Genomic DNA, 12,940 nt, shown 5'->3' on the forward strand with positions numbered 1-12,940 from the left:
AAACAGAATATAATACGACGTTACCCAGGTTACAGTCCTGATTTTGTTTGTAACCATTTATATAGCATAAGCTATGTTGAATTATTTATGGTAATATTATGAATTGTTCCCCAGGATGGGTACCAGCAGTGTTTGATACATCACAATGGTTAGCTATTGATATGGGTGAGACATACCTCTATAATGGCATTATAACACAGGGTAATCCTGATAAAGAGTACTGGGTTACAACATTTAAAATACAATACAGTTATGATGGAAGTACCTGGACAAACGTCACTGAAGACAGTGGAAATGACGTGGTAAGCTTATAATAGGGGGTCTTTGACAAGTGTCATTCAACTCATGGGTGGTGTTAACATGTTTACAAGTTACCATGTTTACCATGTCTTAGGGAGATTGGGAGTTCGACCCCAGCCCACATTCATTTGAAACCGGTGATTATAAGAGTTATTTTAGTAAAATGACACGAATGGTTGTAGAACTTGTCGGTATGTTGATGTAAAAAATATTGTTTTCTTTATCAGTTATTCACTGGTAACACGGACAGCCATTCTTATAAAAAGAACATATTCAATAATACAGTCACGGCCCGGCATATACGATTAAATCCACAGTCTTGGAATAATGGGATTGGTTTAAGATTTGAAATTTTGGGATGTACAGTGGCAAGAAGACTTCTATGTGAGTAATTATTTGCAGATACTATCGTCCAAATGTAGCTTTTGGCAATGTGTGATTGTTTATATGTAGACATGGATTTTAACTATGTGTGCATATATGGAACCATTTGTAAAATGAAGCTATGCTACAAGAAATCTCTTCCATGTCAATCAAAGTTGTTTCTGACAATTTACGTCACACATGGTTTATAAAAACAGAAAATGTGAACCAGAAATGCTTTACAGAAAAACTCCTTGTAGTAAGTGATCAACAGTTCTTGCATATTTTCATAGTTAATGTATACTTATACTCCATCACTTTATTTGCGAACGGATATTTTTTAAATTAATAATAATTAGAACTTTGTGTATAGATGACACCCAGTGTGCTCGATGTGAGGCTTCGTACTACTGTCTTGGAGATGGCGTACAAATACCATGTGGGCGATGCGATCCACCATTACCATGTGACAGATCGCCAACAGAATATTCATTTGGACTTTCAAAAGAATGTTCGCCTTGTCCACCAGGATGGGTAAGTTTACACTATTTTGTTATGTCATCTATATGAGACTAACATGGTGGATGCAAGTATAGTTCAGCGAATCTGCACATTCAGGCTTATAAATGTGATATACATATCCCTACATATATTCAAACAGTGATAATATACTACTAAATGATAATACACTATTAAAAACAACAATTCATTGCAGTTATGTTCCGGTGGTATTGCTACACCCTGCCCAATGTACCATCACGGTAACTGTGACGAAACATCCTGTCCTTCATCGTGTACGTTATGTGAACCAGGTGAAGCTTGTCATAATGGTATTATTACTATCTGTGGACCAGGTTTATTTTCTGTTGGCCACAATACAGGTAAAGATATTGACCCTGTTGTGGTTATATGCGTTATAACACTAACGTTCTATATTTATCTGTTGAACGTCTACATGCATATGACAGCATGTCGCCGATCCAGCCAATGACACATCTACACACCTACTTTCTGCCCGCATATTTCACCCATCCACCATCTATTGCCCATACTTACCCATCTATATATTCTTTGTAACTATCAACCTACACGCAACAGTCAACTGCTTGTCAGGTGTAACATTTTAAAGCCACCCTTCTTTCAAGTCTTCCTGCGATATATTTAGTTTTTCAGTCTTGTGTACTAGATCTAATTCGGTGATATTATTTGTATAATTAGTTAATCCACTGCATTCACCTAATGAAAACTACATCACATTATGATTAACGTTAACTCATTGATTGTTTGGTCATTTGCTCCTTATGTAGAGTTTTGTAAGTGTTGTAAACCAGGGTCATATAACAACCAGTCTGCACAATCTGAATGTATATGCTGTGAACCAGGCTATTCTAGTACAGAATGCAAAGCAGCGTGTGACCCCTGTGATCAAGATGAGTATTCTGACGGCGATTGTAATCCCTGTAAAACTTGCACAAGTGTTGCCGACTGTAAGTAAATATGTATATAGAGCAAAAGAGCATATTCATTCTCATTTATGGCGACTTGAAATTGTTAGATGCATATCCTAATTACAACAGTAGTGCTGTAATAAAAATAATTTTGTAATTTTATGATAGAAACAAAAACAATTGCGGAAGATGTATTATAAATGAATGCCTGGTAGTTCAGCTGAAATAATGTGTACTCCTAAGGAGTCCTTTGTATCTATGGAATAATCTTGATAATGTGGACAAATTCAGCAACTCGTAAAACGTATTCTCGCATAGTAGCTATTGCATCGGATCGTTGACATTGTACTTGTAAATGAATACCCACAAGTTTAACGCCCTCCCCTGGGTGGATATGTCGCACCCCTAATTGTGTGACCAAATCCAGTCAGAGAAAAGTTGGTTTAAGAACTTCATATGCTGGCGTTAAAGGTGATGGAATAACCTATCTTTCAGTCCCAAGTCATATATGTATACCAAATTTGCACATTATGTCCAGCACAAATACTAAATAAACCGTTTCAGGTCCATGTTGGGCTGATGTTAATCCATGTTTTGGTGATGTACAATGTGTTAATACTGGTGGCAGTACATTTGCGTGTGGTGAGTGCCCAGAGGGATTTACTGGTGATGGCTTAACATGCATCGATATTGATGAGGTAAAGTTGTCAGTCGTTATACAATAATATATATACCAGTGATACATTTATAATGAGGAATGTTCATAAACCGCGCATAATAAACACTAGTGACAACTAAATATTCATTACTTAATGTCTTTTCAGTGTGCACACTTTAATCCATGTTTTGAAGAGTGTATTAATTTAGCACCTGGATATACATGTAGTGGATGTCCGTGTGGTTATAGTGGATATGCACCACATGGTGTAGGAATAGAACACATACTTACTCAGACCCAGGTAGGTTCTTGTTCTTGTAACTATTCCTTTTTAAACCATAACTCATTGTGAAGAAGTGAAATAAAAATAACACCATACAATTATCGAAAGTTCCATTCATATTGTTCAGGTTTGTGATGATGTTGATGAATGCCTCACTGGTGACAATAATTGTGATCCATTGTCAGTATGTACAAATACAATAGTAAGTATGTTTCTCTATAATATAATTATGCATTTGACAATAATTGTCTCGTTTGTGCAGGTTTATTGATTATACAGTTATTTATCATAATATATCTAATAATAATAAAAATAATGATATATACATTCATCATCTGTGTCAAAAAATAAAATTGTCTACGTATTCATGTGGATACAAATGTATAGCCTCAATATAAAATATTATTTATTTATAGGGAAGTTATAGCTGTGGTGCCTGTCCACCTGGTTACATTGGCGATGGGTATACAGGATGTTTAGAAGGGAATTACTGTGATCTTGGACTAAATAATTGCCATGAAGATGCTACATGTATGTATACTAGACCTGGAAAATACACATGTCAGGTAACTATCCTTCGAATTGTTTGAAGTGAAGCATTTCCAACGTTTCAGGCCGAATTGTAATTTAAATATTAAATTTATTACTGAAATGCTTGTTCAAAACAATACTATGCGGTTATTACGAGAATACGTCAAAGTATGCACGAAGACAGTACAGCTGGAGTATCGACCGACCTGCAGCAATTTGCGGCGTACTGTCTGAGTGCATACTTTGAGGTATTCCCGTAATACTCTTATTATTATACATCTTTTCCTTCTAAGGACACACCATGGAAATGCCGAAATCCAAAATGCTTAGAACAGAATAAGCGAATACGGCAGGATGAAAATACCCCGTAAAATACCGCAAAATTGAGGCACGCTATAACTTATGGCGTTACAGTGACATATGTATAATAATGCATATGATTGCAAGGAATCAATATGTGTAAACTCATCTAACTGGTACATGAGTTGATTTCATTCAAAGTTGTTTGATTTGAATTGCCAATGAAATATATAATTTGTTAGATAAACGTTGAATGCCGCTTATACATTTAATGTAACATATATTTCACGTTCTTTATTATCAGTGTAATGATGGTTATGCTGGCAATGGCGTGTATTGTGGTTATGATACCGATAGTGATGGAAATCCATCCATTGCACTGCATTGTAATGAGGACATGTGTAAACGGGATAATTGTTATGTGATACCAAACAGTGGACAAGAAGACAATGACTATGACAATAAAGGGGACATATGTGATGGGGATGATGACGGAGATGGCATCTATGATGAAAATGTAAGGAAATATCTTACTTCAATTGAGTAGACCACGACGTGCATTGAATATGTGATTGTCATGTTTATATTCATCATATTGCACTGTATACTATATTGGTAAATGTGTTTATTGTGTCTCTATTGGTAGGATAACTGCCAATATATAAATAATCCAAGTCAGATCGACACTGATGGTGATAGTATTGGTGATGACTGTGACAACTGTATCAATGATCCCAATCCTGATCAGTTAGATAATGATGATGATGGGGATGGTGATATATGTGATGGGGATGATGATAATGATGGTAAGTTTAATAATGATTGTCATGAGGATGATGATAATGATGGTAATTCATATAGGTGGTATAACCAGCACATGTAAACAGGGTATTAGTTGTTTCTCTGCAAAAACTGTTTATATAATACATATTATTAATTCCTTCTGGTTTTTTTGTTTCTAGGTGTTGTAGACCTTTCAGATAATTGTGTATTTGTTGCCAATAGCGACCAGGCAGATGTAGATGTTGATGGTGTAGGCGATGCATGTGATAACTGTGTTGATGTCAGCAACACAGAGCAGACTGACAGTGATCATAATGGATGGGGTGATGAATGTGATGAATATTATTATAGCTCATATAAGGATAGGTAATTATATTATATTCCATAGTATATAGTATATTCCATAGTATAGGCCACTGACCCGAAATTACAATATCAATATTATCAAATATACAATACTATATACAGGACAAAATAATTAATAATATACTTTAAAGAAGCGTGTCTTGTTTCATAGACGAGAGGTAAACATATTTAGCTGTATAGTAGGTATAGTGCTAACTTTGGTACATTTCATGAGCTTGATAAATTTATAAGGATAGCAATCAGTGCGATAATATAACGGGATATACTGTAAACGTAATTCATGGAAGTTAGGACAACCGAGACAAAAATGGTATTCGTCCTCAATAGTGTTATTTACACAACATGGGCAATTTCTTTCGATTCTAGCAAGTAAAGAGCTCGAGTGTCTTTCCATTTCAATTCTTAAAAGTCTGGTCAGAGCAATTCTATGTAATAAATTATCTGTATGACTTAAACAAATTTCGAACTGGAAAATTAGTTTAAATCTTTTATATTGGTCAAGTTTCGGGTATATGTTGATTTGTCCTTGCCAACATTGGAAATTCGTGTCGCACAATCTGTGTTTAAATAATTTAAGGAATGTCGATTCGCAGCCAACTTCTTTGTCCAGGTCGCACCAAAACCAAAAGGAAATAACATTAATTTCAAATTACGAGTCCAACATGGTTTATTATTGTTTTCTTGGTAAAGTTAACATTTGTAGCACTCAAGAATAAAGCGACTGTTATTCATTTTTAGAATACGTAGCCAATATTTCAAGCCTGTGCAACCTTAAACTTGGTTGACCTATCTTTAGTCTATAGCGTCTATAGCGTCATATGGAATTTTAAAAACATATTAACAATACTTGTGTAATTTAATCTGTATAATCTTTTGCTTCGTCAATTTATTATTACTTTATATGTAAACTCGATGGCTGAATTATGTCTTTCACTTTACAGGGATGGTGATGGTATTCTCAATTTTGCTGACAATTGTGAGAATGTACCAAACTCAGATCAGTTAGATACTGATGGAGATGGTGTGGGTGATATGTGTGATGAAGATAAAGATGGTGACGGTATATCAGATACATCCGATAATTGTCCACTTGTACCAAATCCAACACAGATAGACTTGAATGGTATGGTTTTGGTAGTATATCATTATGCATATTTCGAATTGGATCTGTATTGCTTTTATTAGAATATTCGTGTCTATCACACACTTCACTGCTACCCATTGGATTAGTAACCATGTCAAATAAGCTTATTGACGAAAATGTATCCACTTTGGAGTAATGCGCGGAGGTAATAATTCAAATGACGAATGACTACTGCTGCAAAAAGCATGTACTTACTGACGTACTGGCAATCATTGTGTTGAAGAGTTATGAGATCTAATTATTTGTATGTAATTATTGGATTTCCGTTCGAATTATGAAACATAGAAGGCTTTAAATTCTAATTGAAATGATTAATCTTGCCGTATTTAAAATGTTCTGAGGTTTAGTAGTCTGTATATATGATAATTTATAATCCCTTATGTGGAAATAATATAAAAGTCTACCATGTATCAGGATTGACAGTTTGTAGGCCCCCTGAACATTGATTTCCTCAATATGATATTCAATCATGGTGTACTATTGCCATATTCTAATGTCTTGTAATGTTTTAATACTAGGTGACTTAGTAGGAGATGATTGTGAGGACGACTATGATGGAGATGGTGTTGATGACGAATTTGATAACTGTCCAAAAAATGGAAAATACCATACAACTAGTTTTAAAGAATATATTTCAATTACGTTGGATACTACTTTAATAGATGCAGCGGCTCCAGTATGGTTTTTAGCTGACCAGGTAGGTTTGAAGTGTATATATCAGCATCCTGAATATAGTATTTAGTAGACTAGATAGATTTGAAAATTACATAGTTACTATAGTACTTATAGACTATATAACTAATAGACATATACCATTAGTTGTGGTCGGTAGCATTCTGTCATTCTTCTTGAGATGTATTATGGTCTGTTGCAGGGCAAAGAAGTTCACCAGCTAGCAGACACCGAAATGCCACTCATGTTGATAGGCCGTGATTACTTTGGTCCAGTGGATTACTCTGGTACATTGTTTGTAAATTCTGATGTCGGTACAAATTATATGGGTTTTGTGTTTGGATATCAAAGCAGTAGAAAGTTTTACATTGTGATGTGGAGACATAAGAATTTAAATTATCCTGATTATAGAGCTGGTATAAAAGGTTTACAGATAAAGGTGAGTAACTATGGCAAACCTTATAATAATGGTCGAGCTGTTGATATAATAAAATAGATAAAATGATTATTCTGGAACAGATTTCGTGATCACTATCATTGTGATAATAGTGACCAATTGTATTACCATTTGTTTTATTACAATCGTCACATTATTCTTCATCCAAGCGAGTTATTTCCAACACTGGTCCGGGTAAAACATTGAGTGATGCACTATGGCATTCATATGATACAACAGATCAAATCACGTTATTATGGCATGATCCAGAAATGAGAGGATGGGAGCATAAAGTAGCTTATAGATGGACGTTAACGCATAGACCTTCTATTGGACTAATAAGGTGAGTGGATTACTGGCAGAGTGGTCATGGTTGTAGCTTTTACGTGAACATTAAATGAACATAATCCATCTACTAGACTGTATTCATGTAACTTTAAAGAAATGTTTATCATATTTTCATATTTGCCAGAGTGGTTGTTAAAGTCGGCGGTGTTACTATAACAGATTCGGGAGACATATATGATACTGCCATATCAGGAGGTCGTCTGGGAATATTTCAGTTTGCACAATCCAATATTATTTGGTCGAATCTTAAGTACACATGTGCTGAAAGGTAGGAGTAATGTTATTGTTATCTTTTAAATTTGTGATAATCTCATTGTATTAATATATATTGTAGTAATATACGTCAGTTTTAAACTTTGAGTAACCATAAGCAGCGTAATATGATTTTTGTTGTATTTGTAGAGTCAATCAAGCTTTATATTTTGATGGTGTGGATGATTATGTTACACTGAACACAATTCAGAATCTGAACTTAGAGTATAGTTTTACCGTTGAAGCGTGGATTAATTTGCCAAACAACTATCCTTCCACCAAGATTCCTATTATTTGTTCACTTAATGCTGAGCTGTGTCTTTATGTTGAGAACGGGTATGTAATATATAGCGTAGTTCTGCTGTACGAGTATTATGTTCTTCTGTGTAAATTAACATTAACACAGTGATTAGATTTCTTTAATTCTTCAAAACTGTAATTTATGTAAACATCTCAATTTCGTCTCCTTTTATGCAATACGTGGACAGGTCAGATTGAATACTCCGCCCATGAATTTAGAACAACTGCAGCTGACTTTCATAGCCACATTCGATATTATCCTACACACGTCCGTAACGTTGTTCAAAAAAATATTTAAGAAATGCATCACTTTATTTTTCAGTATGCTTCGAGGTGAAGTTGGTAACAATGTTGTAAACGGTACAACTGTTGTACAATCAAATGTATGGAACCATGTTGCCATGCGCTTTGATGCCCAGAGTAAGTATGTGCTTCATTTTTCACCTGCACACCATAAAGTCGGAATCATTGTATGAATAAATTAAAATATCAATTGTCGCAATCTATTTATGAAACATTAATGTTCATGAAATATTGTAATTGATGCAAAGATGATTAATAATGTTATTTATTTATTTATTTCTGGAATGATTTCTGTTAATATGTCTCACTTGTCAGACAATATAACAATCATAAATGCACATGATACTTACAAACAAATATCCTTTTTTAGATTTGCTACTTGATATATTCATCAATGGTACAGCATTACCAACTATTGGACCTGAAGCTTCGTTGACAGGTGCCAACCTGCCAACCTGGGTAAGACATAATTGTGCCAATAAGATTAGATGTGTAATTTTATCAACAAATACAAAAATCGGTCTTCTCGTGGCAATCTAACTCCAACAAGACTGTAATATATTCCAGGAGAAGTTGATCCACCCTGTCCACACGAGATTACTGAAACGGCTTCCACTGTATTGTAACATTGCTACATTTTACAACTGTAATTAAGTTATCATTTTACAAATTAGATTGATATTTTCACAGGAAAGCGATACAGTGTTATTCCTCGGCCATGACAATAATACACACTTTATTGGTATTATGGACGAGGTAGGTATGCATTGTATGTGTTTCTGATTTGCTAATTGGTGTGATGAGTCCTAACATAGCCGGGTCGTTTTCATTAATCCGATCGCCGGATCCATTATCTTTATATTTTCGGTGTGAAATAAATGAACCCAATAAGTGTCATTTAAAGCTTGGGCAGTCATAAATAAAGTATGTCCTATAAGTACTTGCGATTTTTAAATGAACCGCAACATTGTAATGTACTATTGAGTGACGGGAATGCGTTTGAAATATCCTTATACAATCATATACTTTGTGACTGACCAGCCGTGGCAGTGTTATGTTTTTATATTATAATAAGACAGTTTACTAAAAAATGCAATTGCACATATTTTTATCCTGACGTGAAATTGATTGTGCGATAAATGTACTTAAGAGCTACGTGTTGCCACGTTAGAAGTAAGTTATAAAATGGCACTACCTTTATACATATAACAGATCGTGCCATATCAAAACTTCACTTATAAACCGGTGTGTAAATTAAGTACCAGAATAACTTTTAAAAAATGAGATTAAACTGTCGAGTACCAAAGACTATTTTATTGACAATATGAACACATTTTTCATAGGTACGTGTATGGGGACTGGCATTGTTGGATGTGGAGATCGATGAACATATGCAATTAGCTGGACTTGAAAGACAAAGACACAAGAAGTTACTTGAAGCTCATTATAATATGGATTCTGACAAGGAAGGTAAGACTCTATCTGTCTGTCTGTCTGTCTGTCTGTCTGTCTGTCTGTCTGTCTGTCTGTCTGTCTAGTGGTTTGTGATGTAAATGTAAACTAGCATATAGAACTGCACTAGATGTGTAATCCACACATCTAGTGCAGTTCTATATGCTAGTTTACATTTGCTTATCTGACATTCAGTGGGGGTAAGCTGTGAGTTAAAATGATACCGTGAACAAAAATGACGAATGTATGTGCCTATGTAATATAATCGTGCTGTGCGTTATATGCATTATTAGTAAATTTTACTCGCATTTCTAACAACCCGTTGTACGTACCTACAGGAACTACAGTGTTGTCAGACAGTGGCTTGTATGGACATGATGGCACCATAGAAGGCAATGCTGTATTTGTAGCAAGTAGTTTAGACCAAGGAAGATTTCAAGTTACATATCCAGATGCCAAGCGGCGACGTAAAAGAAGTAATTACCATGACCATTCGGAACTGTGAAATTATTTCACTTATTATATAGTTTCAGTTTTAGTTCACAGTTTTATATAAGACAGAGTACATATATATACAAGATTTGGGACAAAATTATATAATTTTCTATAAACGGATTAGGGAAAATTGATTCCCTTATTTTATTTTACTTTGTTCTTGTTTGTGGCAGTTTTGGAAACTGGTGTGTGTCTTAATGGTTAATCTGTTCACCCACTGTCAGTGATTTTTTGCTCTATGGCTACACACTAAGCAATAAAATAAAAGAGTACATAAAGCCATCTCGCAGTTTCTATGTCGTAATATGTTGCGAATTACCTTGGGATAACTGAAACTCATTTCAGATAATTACCTGTTGATTAGACTGTCAACAGTCCTCTGGCCTAATGTAATTGTGTATCCTAGATATTCAAACGCAGAAGATGGGAAATGCGAAGCATTTCACCCGAGGGACTTTACTCCCTAACGGCACTCCATACTTCCTGTCCCGGCGTTCGCAATGTATTCACGCCTATTACGTTTATACACAACATTTATTTATTAATAATAACAGATTAATATTAGGCACGACCGACTGTCGGCAGTCTACTGTTGATCTACAAAATAAATTACGAGTACAAACATTATTCTTGTTTAACCTTGTTTCTTGAAATTCGTTTTTATTCTGTACATTTTATAGTATTTACTAATTTTCTGACAGGAATAATGTCAGCACGCAGCAAACATTGTGATTTTAAACAATCAAAAATAAAATAAAAACACAATGAAAAAGCAGAAATTTGTGTACGCATTAAATGAAAATAATGTGTCCAAACATCATTATGTAATACTCTAAGTATTGACGTAAACAATGTTTAAGTCAGAATGTCCTGATTTTTTTTTTTTTTTTTTCAAAACTGTTCAATAGAAATCAACTCCACTGAAATGATTATGTGGTTGGTGGTTGGTGCGCATTTTAATGTATAGTTAGCATTGCTTTAATAATCAAGATACGTTTTGTGTTATAAATAATTAAAAATATAGAGTTTAGAACAAAACTGGGCGCTGTTTTGTGATATTTCAATATCAAACCAAATATAAAAAATAATAGGATCAATTTATTATTACTCTATGTAATTTGCGCCCTCTGTCGTTAGAATTTTTGCCTTTACTAGAGGGCGCAATTCTGTGACATAATCTATGTGTTCATGTCGGAAGCTAATTTCGGTATATTTTGAATGCATATCAGAATTCACGATAGCCCCTTCCCCATCTTCATTAATAAAACAAATACTGTTATTCATTCAAGATTTATAAGCGTGTTGATCCCTATTTTTTTGTATTTACTCGTGTCTCAATAGTGTCAAATTTACGGAGTTTAAAAAACAAATATGTTCATTCATACATAGAATCTAAGTAATTGGTTGTGTTGGCACCATTATTTGCATTTTCAAATTTCTGAAAGATTTGTTGTATATACGATCGGACTTGGCAAAATATGACCGATTTCAGATATTTACTTTCTGGTACAATACGCCTTGGAAAGAAAAAGTAGGTATGTTTCTTTGGTAACCTTAGTGACATCACACAACGGGAAGTTATATGACCAAACACGCTTTATGTCTCGCTATCTTAACTCTCACTGATGTTCATAACAGTCGTTATGCATTCCGATATAGTTTCCATGGCAACAAGAGTACTTTTAAAAGACCAGATTTAATGAGTTGCAAGTAATTAAAAATCAATTGAAGAAAAAACCTCAATACAAGACCAAGTCACGGCGTTGAGTGAGCTGTCAAAGTAACGAGACATGTTTGGATGAAATTTGATCAAGGAAATTGGGCAATAATACATATGGGCAAAAAATACATCACAATCTTTTGTTTCAAAAATGTGGCATGAGTATTGATTTTGACAAATGTCACCAACTTATCCGGGTTTTTCCCAGTAAGATACATGTATATTTTGTTGGGAAAAAACTCAAACAAAAGACGCAATTTCCATGAGAATCAATGTTAAAACATAATTTTCTTTAAAATTAATCGTCACAATTTCATGATTATTTATGACAAGCACGTATATAATAGAATATTTTATTTGTCGTTTTGTGATTGCATAGAGAGTCATATGAGTTCAGTGGGGCTGGTCATCGATTGTTATAAAAATTCAAGTAAAACGATTGAAACAGGTAAAATAATATTACAATACACTTTATAGTCACACGTAATTTATTTAAAAGCTAAATAAATAAATACTAAATACTTTTAGAATCGAATCAATCATAATCTGACTAGAAAATTGGGGGCGAAGAGAAAATAACTTGATGTCTATCTTTACGGTAACTTTATTATTAAAACTCAAACCACTGTGTTATCAGTGCTGCACGGGTAACTATGCATGGCGGTATGTCTTGAGGTATTTTTGAAGGCGTGTTAACTGTATTGTTACCGGGTGGGTCGGTCAACCGCGTGTGGTATTGGTTGATTGATTGATCACCGAGGAGATGTAAATATTAGATGCAGTGAT

The 12,940-nt window shown here is 34.3% G+C and overlaps 1 protein-coding gene across 1 annotated transcript in view; it reads left to right on the forward strand.

Annotated features, from left to right (window-relative positions):
- The window catches only part of LOC144362067 (uncharacterized), a 32,835-nt gene extending 21,363 nt beyond the window's left edge, over nucleotides 1–11,472 (forward strand). The window contains exons 44-66 of the mRNA XM_085501851.1: nucleotides 115–302; nucleotides 528–684; nucleotides 1,037–1,197; nucleotides 1,379–1,544; nucleotides 1,971–2,150; nucleotides 2,676–2,809; nucleotides 2,936–3,070; nucleotides 3,180–3,254; nucleotides 3,469–3,618; nucleotides 4,188–4,400; nucleotides 4,530–4,689; nucleotides 4,846–5,032; nucleotides 5,974–6,155; nucleotides 6,695–6,873; nucleotides 7,051–7,287; nucleotides 7,455–7,627; nucleotides 7,757–7,900; nucleotides 8,035–8,220; nucleotides 8,507–8,604; nucleotides 8,858–8,946; nucleotides 9,178–9,243; nucleotides 9,831–9,957; nucleotides 10,278–11,472. Coding sequence (XP_085357977.1) covers nucleotides 115–302; nucleotides 528–684; nucleotides 1,037–1,197; nucleotides 1,379–1,544; nucleotides 1,971–2,150; nucleotides 2,676–2,809; nucleotides 2,936–3,070; nucleotides 3,180–3,254; nucleotides 3,469–3,618; nucleotides 4,188–4,400; nucleotides 4,530–4,689; nucleotides 4,846–5,032; nucleotides 5,974–6,155; nucleotides 6,695–6,873; nucleotides 7,051–7,287; nucleotides 7,455–7,627; nucleotides 7,757–7,900; nucleotides 8,035–8,220; nucleotides 8,507–8,604; nucleotides 8,858–8,946; nucleotides 9,178–9,243; nucleotides 9,831–9,957; nucleotides 10,278–10,444 — 3,554 coding nt within the window. The 3' untranslated portion in view covers nucleotides 10,445–11,472. The remainder of the gene's footprint in view (nucleotides 1–114; nucleotides 303–527; nucleotides 685–1,036; nucleotides 1,198–1,378; nucleotides 1,545–1,970; nucleotides 2,151–2,675; nucleotides 2,810–2,935; nucleotides 3,071–3,179; nucleotides 3,255–3,468; nucleotides 3,619–4,187; nucleotides 4,401–4,529; nucleotides 4,690–4,845; nucleotides 5,033–5,973; nucleotides 6,156–6,694; nucleotides 6,874–7,050; nucleotides 7,288–7,454; nucleotides 7,628–7,756; nucleotides 7,901–8,034; nucleotides 8,221–8,506; nucleotides 8,605–8,857; nucleotides 8,947–9,177; nucleotides 9,244–9,830; nucleotides 9,958–10,277) is intronic.
- Nucleotides 11,473–12,940: the final 1,468 nt, after the last annotated feature.

The sequence above is a fragment of the Saccoglossus kowalevskii genome, chromosome 7, assembly GCF_978046115.1.
Source record: "Saccoglossus kowalevskii chromosome 7, keSacKowa6.1, whole genome shotgun sequence".
Lineage (NCBI taxonomy): Eukaryota > Metazoa > Hemichordata > Enteropneusta > Harrimaniidae > Saccoglossus > Saccoglossus kowalevskii.